At 36.8% G+C, this 13,548-nt stretch overlaps 1 protein-coding gene across 1 annotated transcript in view; it reads right to left on the bottom strand.

Moving 5' to 3' along the window:
- CAMKV (CaM kinase like vesicle associated) overlaps positions 1-13,548 on the bottom strand; it is a 1,209,710-nt gene that overhangs the window by 225,135 nt on the left and 971,027 nt on the right. The window contains exon 6 of the mRNA XM_044078939.1: positions 3,143-3,263. Coding sequence (XP_043934874.1) covers positions 3,143-3,263 — 121 coding nt within the window. The remainder of the gene's footprint in view (positions 1-3,142; positions 3,264-13,548) is intronic.

The raw sequence follows: 13,548 nt of genomic DNA, 5'->3' as shown, positions 1-13,548 counted from the left end.
TGATCTGACAGGCCATAGAACATATTATCATGGAACTTATAAACAAAGACATTGGCAATCTTAAAACACTGGACCCCACCCAGTTTGGGTTCGTGAAGGGCCGATCTTGTCTTCTGAACCTGACTGACTTCTTTGAATCAGTCTCCAGAGCAGTGGACGAGGGTAAGGCAGTCCACACAGCCTGTCTGGACCTCGCCAAGGCCTTTGACACCATCCCCCACTCTGGAATCATAGATAAACTTACTAAGCTGGGCATTAATCCCTACGTCACTCGATGGGTTGCCAACTGGCTTACTGACAGAACTCACACTGTAGAAGTAGCTGACTCCAAATCCATCTCCAGACAAGTGACAAATGGAGTACCTCAGGGTTCAGTCCTGGGAATTCCCTTGTTTGGCATCTACTTCTCTGAAGTACAGGACAACACTAAGGGACTCTGGCTAACAAAGTTCGCAGATGACTGCAAACTGGGAGCCATTTTTGAATCCCCAAATGATGTGGATACTCTACAAAAGGGCCTTACAGAAACAGATGCTTGGTGCCAGAGCCATGGGCTCAAGCTCAATGCCAAGAAATGTACAGTTATCCCCTTTGGGAAAAAAAACATGTACCCGTGAATTACCACATAGGTGGCAGTACACTAGACACCGAAAGTGTGATAAGAGACTTAGGAACACAGGAGGACAGTGGTCTCACCTTCAATAACCACATCGCTACAACAGTCAGGAAATCCTTCTATGTGGCACACCTCATCACTAAGGGCTTTTCATCAAGAAAAAAGGAGGTCATTGTCCCACTGTACTAATCCCTCATTAGACCCATTATAGAATACAATGCCCCATTTAGTATGTACCTCTCAAGACATTTGCAACAACTGGAAAGGCCACAGAAATACCTCATTAAAAGAATCACAGGCCTAAAGCAGATGCCCTATGCTGACTGCCTTAAATAACTCCAGCTATACTCTGTCGCATATCGTCTACTCCGAGGCAATCTCTGCTTAACATACAAGGCCATGTCAAACCCAGAGCTGTTGGACATGCTACACTTAAAGAAATCCCAATCCCTCAGAGCCACATGCTCCAGGGATCTAAACCTTGTCATCACAATAAACAAAACATGCTGGAGGGATAGGTTCCTGACCTAGAGACTCCCCGGACTCTGGAATAGACTGCCCATACATGTCAAGCAGTGCGCCTCTTTGGCCCTCTTCAAAAGGAAACTTGATGATTGGATGGGAGAAAGGAAATTCACCCCCGGGGATCACGTCAGTCGCTCTGCTAGACAGGGGTCCAGGAAAGTAAATAGTGCGGGAAGAAATAGCCAGGGAATTGTTATGGCTAGGCTTGTATAGGCCCTAGGGCCGATAGCCTAGTACCAACCTATGAACCTATGAACATCAGGTCTACAGTAGCCAAAGGGATTCCAACTCCCACATTGGAGTGTGAACAGCATGTCATTTTGTCAAGTACAAGTAAATAACTAAAAGAAGACTCCAGAGAGCCCAAAATACAATTTGCTGACTTGTAATTAAGGTTCCCAAACTATAACATCACTATGCTGAGACTGGATGTCAGTCAGTGGTACTGACAGCAGAATTACTCATTAGCTGGATGATCTTTAAATGTATCTAAATGTATCCGTATTTAACTTTCCAGAACACAGATCCTGGATTCTGATACAATGAGCCTCCCCTCCTAATCCAGACAAGTCTACAAGCCTTCCCTACTGATCAAAAAACAACTTCAGACTTCTCTATAGGAAAATAAATATGCTACAGCGTACAAAAACAGACCAACCCCGAAAAGGAAAACACATATGCAAACTTGCAATAATCATCCTCTGGCGTAGCGTATCACTCTTAGTGACCTGGGGTGGGTTTGGATAAAGGTTTACTACAGACTTGCAATGAACACACCTGTTCATTATGTATTATTCTCCTGTATTTAACCTGGTCCAGAATAAATTAAATACCAAGTTTTTTTTTTTTTTTATTTAACATTTGTTTACTGGGAAAGTCCAAATGGGACAGAGCCCATTTTCAGTGGTGGCCTATGGAGAAATGTTCCAGGCACCTGTCTTTGGAATGTGGGAGGAAACCACATCACCTGTAGGAAACCCACACAAACATAGGGAGGACATGCATACTCTGCACAGAAGCTGTGCCAGCTGAGAATCAAACTGGAGAACCTCTTGCTGTGAGGCAACAACACTAACCGCTGTACCACTACACCACCCAATTAACTGCCATTACTTAATGTTTTAAGTGCACAACATTTTCAGACGTGCTTGAGCCTTCCTTGAAGCAGGCCTAGGCTTCCCCAAGGTGTCTGGTCTCAGAATTTGAGAATCACTGTTGTAGATCATTAAAAAGACTCTGTTTACAGCAAAAGTCTGAACAGTATCAGTTAGATCCAGCCTGGAATATAACCTTATATGCACTGCACTACATTTCTACAGCCTTTTTAGATAAAAAAGTTAAATCTGGAATGAAATGCAGGGTGTTATGTCGATGTTACTGGGTTGTTGAGGTATTTGGAAAATCTGAACACTATGACTATATAAATATATAAATACATACAATATTAACAACAAGTAATATTTCTTAAGCAGCACAAGACAGGGGTCAAATAACAATGCATTTCTGTTGCCCATCATGTAAACTTCACAATGAACATTTCCAACAGCTTGTACGTAGAGTGGTTTTGAAATTATTAATGCAGATATGAACAGGCTATAGTAGGCACTTACAGGTATCAGTAGAGTGTAATTACAGAAGCACCTGGAGACATCAATAGGCTGTAATAAGTTAACAGGATGTGTTCACTGCACATAATATAAACACGTCTGTTTTTCAGTGTATTAATCTTTGTTAAAAAAACACATTATGTCCTACCAGATCACCAGAACCATCAAGAAACACATATGACCTACCCAGAGCAGTTAGAAAAGCAGAAAATGTATACATACAGGCTTTATACAGTATACAGACCAGTCATATAGTGGTCTCTTAGACAACATTATGACCTGCTTGGACAAAGACTCCCAAGTCCTTAGCTTTCATTGTTGGTGACCACTATATGCTGATGCTTCAATAATAGGAAAAAAAACATGCAGTTTAGGGAGGTCACTAGTTCCTTACCCAGGTATTCTGGTGTTCCACATGGCTCCTTTATTAAGCCATTCTCCAACTTGGCCAAATGGAAATCACTTATCACTATCTTGGAATTCTTCAGCCGGTTGAAATACACAAGGTTTTCCAGCTGCAGACACAGAAATTATGAAACTCACTGTAGGTTGATTAATGCAATGCTTGGGTTATACTTTCAAAACCAGCTACATTAGAAAGACACACATAAATACTGTGCTGTGGCTATCCGAACAATTTATCTTCATTTTCTTTGTTTTAACATGTCTTTGCAGAAAGGATTTTCTCTCGTTATAATCCTTAGTCTGACAGTTTCTGAAACAGAAGGCAAGCAATTTTAGTTATTCATTTCCCAGAAATCATTGGCATAGAAATTCATTTATAAAGGATTACAGAGCTCAAGTCTGATCATTATTTAATGTAAAAGTAATCATCCAGCTCTCCTAGTTTTGCAAAAGCAAGAGACAATGAGATTGAGACAGCATGGAAATATAATTCAGTGCAAATATCAGATTATTGAAAATTAAAGGTCTTATTTTAATTTAGGTAGAAAAAAGGTAAAAATTATATCTTTAAGCCTGACTTTGCTGTCCCCATGTTGCTGAAATAAATCTGATCGCAACTGTGTGAGGTAAATATGACCTTGCTGAAAGCAAGAATGCTTTTATTAAAAGTAAAACAAAAATGTTTTCCTGCAGAGGGTGAAGTTCCTCATGACTCCCATGTGAGGGGCTGTATCCCCTACTTAACATAATTGACTCCATTACCCCTGCATCTCTAGGTAAGGGCTATTAACCCCTTACAATGGCTTTTAGTAATTTACACTATTCGGCAGACAAATGTTTACTGAATTTCAATCATGAAATGTATGCTTACTAGCAGTTTTGCAACTGAATCTGCAATGACTGCTGGCTCAAAAGCCTTCAGTCAAACTCATTGGACAGAACAGTGGTGCAGCGTTAGTGTTGTTGAATCACAGCAAGAGGTTTTCTGGTTCGATTCTTGGCTGAGGTGCCTTCTGTGTGGAGTCTGCATGTCCTCTCTGTGTTCTTGTGGGTTTCCTCCCACATGACAAAGACATGTATCTACAGCATTTCTCACTGGGCCTCCACTGAAAATTGGCTTTATTCCAAGTCAGACTTTCCCGGTTAACAAATGTTAAATAAATTGACAAACCCTCTTACTTTTCCTGTTAAATATCTAAATGGCACAAAACGTAACGTGAGACATAAATCAAAATATTATAGGATGCATATGTATTGTTTTATAGACTTTGATACTATGAATGCTTTGCTAACGGTGAAGTACTCCTTAAAATGACATTACATTTCACACCCAAATTCCAGTCCCATATTTTATTTTAATTGAGTGTGAACTACAGGTCTGTGGTGGAGAACAATTTTGCTTTTTTCAGGGAACTTGATATCCTGCACTTCCATATTCATAGGCCTTATAATGTCCTGTAAAACAAATGCATTGCCAGGTGACCGAATAAAGCCCTATTATTATCATTCAGAATGAGCAGATACCTCTCCTGTCCTCAGCTGGTATGGTCAACTCTCAAAGGGATTTCTTAGAATAAGAACTTACAACATTAATGTAGAACACTAGACTTTACCAGACCATTAGTGCAGCTCTCAGAATATTACGACAGTAGCGTGGTTTGATAGTCATTGCCACTGTAAAATTTTGTCACATTCTTTTTTTTTTTCTGGTTCATTCCATTTGTAAGGCATTAGCCATCCATTCTCTTTCTTAACAAAACTTTGAGTAAATGGGTAGCAGATCCATTATAAACAGAATAAATTAAAGAATTTATCTATATCTTTCCAGTTTTTTTATAGCTTATTAAACTAGTCACCTTTTTCACCATAGAGCTGGGAATAAATATAGTACAGAAACCTTTGATTACAGAGAATATTAGGTCTTGCATATCAACCCGACTTAGTATTCCAGATCCAGAGTTACCCAAGGTCTAACATTCCATATAATCGCCATTGTTCTCAAATTTATTTCTTTATCTCTTGTTGTCACCCTAGCTTACTTGCTTTTACTATATTTCCTTTTCTTTTCTGCATTGCATGTTTAAAGTTATAAATATAAGTATGAACATTTATATATAACCAAACAGAGTTCAGAAAAAGCAGTCGCCAACCACAAAGTAGTAATTCGCAAAGTTGTATTAACGCTGACAACACACAATGCGTTTGCATCCTCAGACTTCATCAGATAACACAATCCACAAAAATACACATGCTTATATAACTCCTCACATTGAATAATTAACTAATTAACCAATAATTTGCATCAATTAATGGAATAATTATGCAAGGACAAATACAACTTAAAAACATAATATAAAAACCACATTTAAAAAGCTGTTTAAAATTAAATAGCAAATTAATAAATATGTATATGTATAATATATGATAAATGTATGTAAAAAAAAAAAAAAAAAAAAATATATATATATATATATATATATATATATATATAAATGTATTGTAAAACATTCACCTTATAACACAGTTAAAAGAATAAATATATAAAAACATGTGCAATGCTACCCTCTAGTGGCTGATAACAGGAAAAAACTTTTATAATTTGGCTGCTCTTAGTTTTAATAATGGTGCAAGTGAAATACTTTCATTCAGACCAGGGTGCCTTCCTGCATCCAAAAATACCTGCCAATATAGCTCCCTATACTTAAGATGGGTTTCCCACAAACCCCCCCTAGTGTCTTTGGGAACAACCTCCAGTACAAAAAACAAAAAAGTTGCTTTGGCACATTCCTGTGTATGTTTATACAGGCATTCTTATCATTATTTGTACTTATATCATACAAATGTTCATAGATTTGCCTTTTCAGGCGTCTTTCAGTCTTCCCTATATAAAAGGCACAACATACCTCACAGGATACCAGATATACCAACCCACTGGAGTTACAATTGCTATGACATGTACTATGATCATATTTATTCCTACTTTTGATACACACCTTATCAGTATTTATTATGTGTATACACTGTGCACATGCCCCACATTTGTAGGTACCTTGCCTCCTGGCCTTTTGAACAGGCTTTCTTTTTTTTCGATTAATTCCTTTAAATTAGTTCCTTTTTTAAAAATAATATTTAAAGGCTTATGTTGCATGTCCTTTAAATCAGTGAGAGAGGTGAACCTGTCCCATTCATTTTTAACCATCTCTATTACCCGATGGGAATCACTATTATATTCCAAGGTGAATACCCTAAGAAACTTATCCTCCTTAATATTAACATTGTTAGAGTTTGACTCAATACTTTTACCTAACAAGGGCCTAAATCTTGATGCCCTTTGACTTTTAATGTATAAAATGGTATCATTCAGTAATTCATCTGGGTAACCCCTTTCTAGAAAAAGTTTACGTAGAAAAAGCCATTCTTCATCAAAGTCATCATCTAGAGAGGTAAGCCTACTAGCCCTAACCAGTTGCCCTTTGAAAATACTTTTTCTCTGTGAAAAATGGGTGGGCAATCTCAAAATTAAGATATGAATTGGAGAATGTCTCCTTCTGGAAGACTTTTGACTTAATACCACCAGTGATTTTAATAATACTCACATCCAAAAAGTCAACCTTATCAAAGGAGACATTACTACTAAAATGTAAAAAAGATGTGGTGGTATTAAGATATGCCAAAAATTCTTCTAGTTTTTCCTTGGAATCATTCCAAAAAATACAAATATCATCCAAAAAGCGCCTGTATAAAACCCAACAATCACAGAATCTAGAATTAAAGATGTATTGTTTCTCCCACCAGGCTAAAATGATGTTAGCATAGGTTGGTGCACAGTTAGCACCCATGGCTACCCCCTTATCTGGTGAAAATATTCTCCACCGTAGTAAATGAAATTATTTTTCAAAACCATATCCATCAGATTTAAAATAGCATGCAAGTCATCACTAGAAATTCTAGTTTTATCCACCAAATAGGCTTCAAGCCAAGCTAACCTCTCTTCTTGAGGAATAACGGTGAATAGATCTTTAATATCCAGTTACGAAAATGATGTCATAAATCATGTTAATATCTATACCCTGAAGGAATTTCCACGAAGCCTTCAGGATAGTTTTCTCCGTATTCCAAAGTTTTTTCAATTTTACATCCAAGAATTTTGCTAATGGCATAGTTTTTGAGCTCTCATCTGACACTATGGGTCTAAGAGGGGGATTTAACTGTTTTTTATGGACCTTGGGAATCCCAAACATAGTAGGTATCCTAGGTTGAGAAACATGTAAAAATCTGAAGGTGTCTATATTAATTATTCCTTCCAACAACATATCGTTTAGGGCTACCTCTATTTTCTTATATGCCACATGGATCTCATTCTTAGAAACCCTAATGTAGGTAAAGTAGTCTCCCAAAATTTTATTCATCTTCCCTTCATAAATTATCTGGTCCATAAGTACCGTACCCCCTCCCTTATCAGGTTTCATAACCCTGATCTGCGCGTTTTCCTGTAGTTCACTTAAAATATTTCTCTCATTTTCATTTAGGTTGTATTTTTTAGATTTACCTACAACCTTTCTTAATTCATTCTCCACTATAACCTCAAAATTCTTCAATTGAGGGTGTATAGGTGGATTATATTAACTTTTACGTTTTAAGCAGGCCTGTGTATCTGTTTTTGTTTGTCCCTGAAACATAAATTCCAAATTAAGTTGTCTGACGAACATTTTGAAATCCAGTAACAGCCTAGTAATATCACATTTTTATATGGCATGAATTTAAAACCCCTGGAAAGTAAACTAAAATGATCAACAGTTAATTCAATACCAGTGAAGTTAAAAATGTTGTAATTCCTATAAGTAAATATATTGTTTTCACTAGTAATTTCATCAAAAACCCTCACAGGGTGATCATTTTCCAAAGGTGCATCTACCCCTTGGTCCTGAGTTAATACCTCTGATGTCAATGGAAATATTGCTGTTTCATCATCCCACGGTGTCCCCCTCCCCTCCCTCCCCTCTGAGGTGGATAGTAATATTGAGGGGCCCTCTGGTTCATTAATCTTTTTGAACGCCGGGGAGGGGGATACTCTAAAGGGTCTAATTGATCGGCGGCGTCACCCACCTCTTCTTCATCAACAATATCTAAACACTCAAAAAATTAGTTTAATAAAATAAAATAAAATAAATGAAATAATCCAGAAAATTTTCAAAAGCGCTTTTCATCCAGTACTGTGACTGGACTTCTTCAGATACTGGTACATAGTTAGTGGTAGTATTAAATACTTGTTCCACTTAGTCACATGACTGTTGCATCAGTGCATTGCAATTAATTAGTAAACTAAATATGTAATTACTCCCAAAGAACCTGATGTATCCTAGAACTAATTAAACTCAAAACAAAGCTTAGTGTTAAACAATACATAAATAAGGCTTTTTTTTAAAAATACATATGTAATGCTACTTACACTTACTATAATAAACTGTTACATATTAAATGTTAGATCTATAATAATATATAACTTGTGCTTTCTATTTTACTTAATCCTAAAATTCTTATAAATACAAGTTTAAAAGATAAAAAACATTTATGTGTGTAAAATATGTTATTTTTTTAACTTAGTAAACTTTTCAATTTCAGAAAAGGTTAGATAGTGCAAATCTCATTAATTCCTGGAAATTGATTCGCATTCAAGTGTAGTTGCCATAGTAATTCAAGATATTCTAAAAATAATGAAGCCGGTCCTCCTTGGATGTTTTCACTCATTTGATCAATAACCCTAAACTTAAATTTATGGTTAGGGCAATGTTGAATGTGTCTCGCCTGTGCGTTCTCTGTTTTACCTCTCCGAATGGCATACAAATGCTCATAAATCCTTTCTTTAAGTTTTCTATCTGTTTTACCAATATAGAAAACTAAACAGAGAATGCACTGGGCCAGGTACACTACCATCCTACTATTACAGTTATAACGACTAATAGAGGTGAACTTCTGGTTATTGATGTGAAAAAATGTTACCACTGCTATAGAACTGCAGTAGTTACAACTTTCACATCGGTACATACCTGGTATTCTGGTATAAGTAGCTAAGGGTATCTCTATAAGCTTTTTTAAATTCTTACCCCTTCTATATGTAATAACTGGTTTATTACCTAGTTTATTCATTAATTCAAAGTCACTTCTTAACAAAACCCACTTCTTTTTAATAACCTTCTTGATGTTAGTTGAATCTGCACTGAACGTCAATATCAAATTCATCCTATATTTATGAAAACTATTTACAACTGGATTTATGTTGTTGTCACCCATAAGTGAATTTGTTTGAGCTGCCCCTTCTATGTTCTCACAGTTGTGACTACTTGGACTAAGTATTGGTTTATAAAAACCTACTTCACGTTTGTGTGATACTTCTAGGACCAACTCATCAATGAACTTCACAGGGTACCCTCTCTTAATAATCATGTGTTTGAGGTTTTTAACTTCAGCTGAAAAGTCCTCATCAGTAGTTACCATTCTGGCAGCTCTTACGAGTTGCCCCTTTACTACTGATTTTTTTGTACACTGTGGATGAGCACTTGTATAATGCAAAAAAGTGTTACAATATGCTGGTTTACGATAAATCAGTGCAGTGTAAGCATTGAGTGTAGTGTCTTTTCTTAACATAACATCCAAATATGCTATGTTGCTGCTACTATAATTAGATGTAAATTTCAAAAAAATTAGAACTAGCATTCAATTCTTGTAAGATAAATTCAGCTGCACATTCGTTTCCCTTAAGAATTATAAAAATGTCATCCAGGAAACGTGTATAATGTACAATTAAGTTCATGACGTTGGTATTATTCAACAAGTGGACATGTTCCCAATGGGCCATCACCATGTTAGCGAAACTCGCACCTCATGGTGAGCCCATTGCCACCCCTATCATTTGCAAGTATATTGTGTTGTCAAAAAGAATAAAATTGTTGGATAGAATAATGCTCAACAATTCTTCTACTATCCTAAGCTCATTTTCTGGTGCGTTCCAACTATGCATCCTAGCTAGAACAAATTCTATTCCCTCTTCATGTGAGATCGAACTATATAAGTCACAAACATCAATAGTTAAAAAATGATTTTCTTTAGAAAACTTTACTTTGTTCACTTCTTCTAGGAAGGTCCAAGAATCACGACTAATTTGGGGTTCCTGTTCTACATACTTCTTAAGAATAGATTCCACAAGTTTAGCACTGGCATAAGTTATTGACTTGACGTGCGTCAACTAAAACCCACATAGGAGGATCTTGTATATTTTTGTGGATCTTTGGAACTCCAAAAAAATTTGGAATTTTTGGATGTAACATTGTTAAATAGTTTAAGGTTTTAATGTCTATTGATGCTTCTAAATATAAATCATGCAAATATACATTAATCCTACGGTATGGACTGTTTAATTCATTCCTACTTACTTGTTTGTATGTGTCAGTATTTAATACTTTCTCCATTCTATGTTTATAATTCTCATTACTCATACAAACTAGGCCTCCCCCCTTATCTGGTTGATAACCATAATATATAGTTAGAATGTCAAACCCAGAGCTGTTGGGCATGCTCCACTTAAAGAAATCCCAATCCCTCTGAGCTACACGCTCTAGGGACCTAAACCTTGTCACAATAAACAGAACATGCCAGAGGAATAGATTCCTGTCCCAGAGACTTCCCATACTCTGGAATAAACTACCTATCTATATCAAACAAAGCTCCTCATTAGCACTCTTCAAGAAAAATCTTGATGATTGGATGGGAAATCGGAAATTCACCCCGGGGATCACCTCTGTGGCTCTGCTCGACAGTGGCACAGGAAAATAATTTTCTTGGGTGGCAAAAGCCAGGGTACCTTTTTGGCTGGGCTTGTATAGGCCCCAGTGCTGATAGCCTAGTACCTACCTATGAACCTATGAACCTATGAGAGTCAATTATCCAAACTAATTGGGACCTACAGTAGTTTAGATAATCAAGCTGTTTGGATTATCAAACATATAATTGAACCAGATAAAAAACTTCTAAATTTTTGTTTTCTTCACGCAGGAATACACTTTTCAATCATTCAGTGATTCCATTGGACAATATAGAATATTTTGCACACACGAGCTGGTTACAAGCTCAAAAACATGCACAAGCGAATATGTATGATGTTTACATATTCAGACTTTTATGATTTTTCCTACCCAAAAACTTTGGAAGGCTGGTTTGGATAACTGATATTTCGGATAATTGACATTTGGATAGTCAAGTCTCTACTGTCTACGTAAGTTTACAGCTACAATGGGTTCTTCAGATTGTCTTGCAGTTATAGGGTTAATCTTGCATGCCTGCTTGCAAACTGCTGCATATTTTTGTACTGGAGTCTTATATGGAATGATGTTTCATTGGTAAACAAACCTACATATGGCCCGGTAGTACTCTGGCACCAGGGTAAAATATTTGCTGCTTAGTCATAAGGTCTAGATTTCAGTTCCTATTTTTTATCCACTGTCTGTGCAGGATTCCCATATTCCTCCCATGTCTCTGTAATTTTTATCCAGGTACCCCACTGTCATCCGGCTTCCCAAAAATATGCCAGTTAGTCGGTTGCTCTAAACTGTCTGTCTATATTGCATTCAGTCTTGTGGCCCAGATCACAGCTGAAAAGGGTCTATGGACCGGTTCACTTACCCAGTTAACAAATAAATTAATTCAATATGAACACATTAACAACTGTTCCTGTAACAAATAAATTAATTCAATATGAACACACTAACAACTGTTCCTGTAACAAAGAAGGCTGGCAGGTTGTGTTACTAAAAGTGAAATCTGAGAACTAGAGACTCAGAAAAGGAAAACCAGTTGTATACCTTTTTGAAGCTATTGGATACGATCGTAGCAATATACTAACACAGCTCTTACATTGGCATCAACGTCCTTTTCCCCATTTCGCATACGGAGTTGGGACATCACAAAAATCAAGTTACCATCACTTACAGCTAATGTTCACATAACTCCAGTTGTTATATATTTATAACTTGTAATTTTGTATTTACTGACAAGCCTCATGTACGCTTCAGGATCTAGTCCTGTTATGGTACAGAATGTCAGTCTTCAAGGGCTAGTTTCTGAAACATTTAATTTTTTCAGACCATTTCTCAAGCTTATAGTCACAATGACACTACAATACGTACAGTGATTTCAAATACAGAAAACATGCATATAACATATAGACTAGTCTACATAGACACCATTACAATGATGCACACACTTAAGTACATTCACACAATATGTTTTATGGGGGGTACAAAACTCCTCCGTCACACAATCCCCTATGCAGGCACCGCTGTATTGCACACACGGTACTAATTATTGTAATATTGGGGTTACACTCATCACAAAAGAAAAGACATGGCAACTTGAGATTTCTTTCTTCATCCAGTGCTGAATATTCAGCCTTTGTCCAGTCTGTTATTCACTGACAGAGTTCAGATAACTTTTTTTATTTTATACATTTGTTAATCAGATGCACCCAGCAGACACAACTGCTCCTCTTCAGGGGTGTTTTGGGAGCACTGTCTGATCATGTGACTTGCTCAGACTAGCCCAATGGAGGCAGAAAGAATCAAGGCCTGTACCACTGACCACAGGATGCAACTCACTGGTCACTAATTCATCAGACTTATTACGACTGCACTGTGAAGTAGTACTAGGGATAAAGACACTGACCAGCTGCTTTCACAAATGAGAAAATGAAACTAACACACATTTGAAATTCACATTTCAGTATAAACTAGCAAACATTACCACTGTTTTCATGAATGCAATCATAGATTTATTTGAGAGAGGGAGAAAACAATAGCACAAGTCAGGCATATCCATGGTGTCTACTTAAAAAAATACTTGCCTTTTTGGGAATTGCAGCACTGATTGTAACTGCCATCTGCATGTCTCTGAGAAGTCAGTTCCAACAGTATACACAGGGAGGACTTGGAACATCATCCTGTCTTCAGCAGCAACAAAGCCTGTTGGCTAGTTTTAAGAAAACATTGAATTTCATGGGTTTGTGAAGTTTTGCTAATCCAATCTGACTAGCTAAAGTGCAATGATACACGTGAGACTTAACATAATTGTTCAGCGTCATTTTCTTTCTCTTACAAAAAGCTTTTAGTGTTTAATGCCTGGCAAGATGATATTTCAAACAGAATATCACAAGGGTGATCATCAAAAGAGAAGTACTTCTGATAAAAGTGTGCAGTGCAACACATCAGTGCATCCATCTTGTTTCACTACCAGCTTTGAAGTTTACTAAACTGATTGTGTAACAATTTCCTGGAATTACTTGTTTCCTTTTCTTTTCTCATAGTGTATGATCATGTCCTCAGCAGAGTGGTACTTGGGCACTTTTTT

This window comes from Protopterus annectens, chromosome 7.part1 (assembly GCF_019279795.1).
Source record: "Protopterus annectens isolate FY-2018-M chromosome 7.part1, PAN1.0, whole genome shotgun sequence".
In the NCBI taxonomy this organism is placed as follows: domain Eukaryota; kingdom Metazoa; phylum Chordata; order Ceratodontiformes; family Protopteridae; genus Protopterus; species Protopterus annectens.
This window is presented reverse-complemented; position numbering and strand designations above follow the sequence as displayed.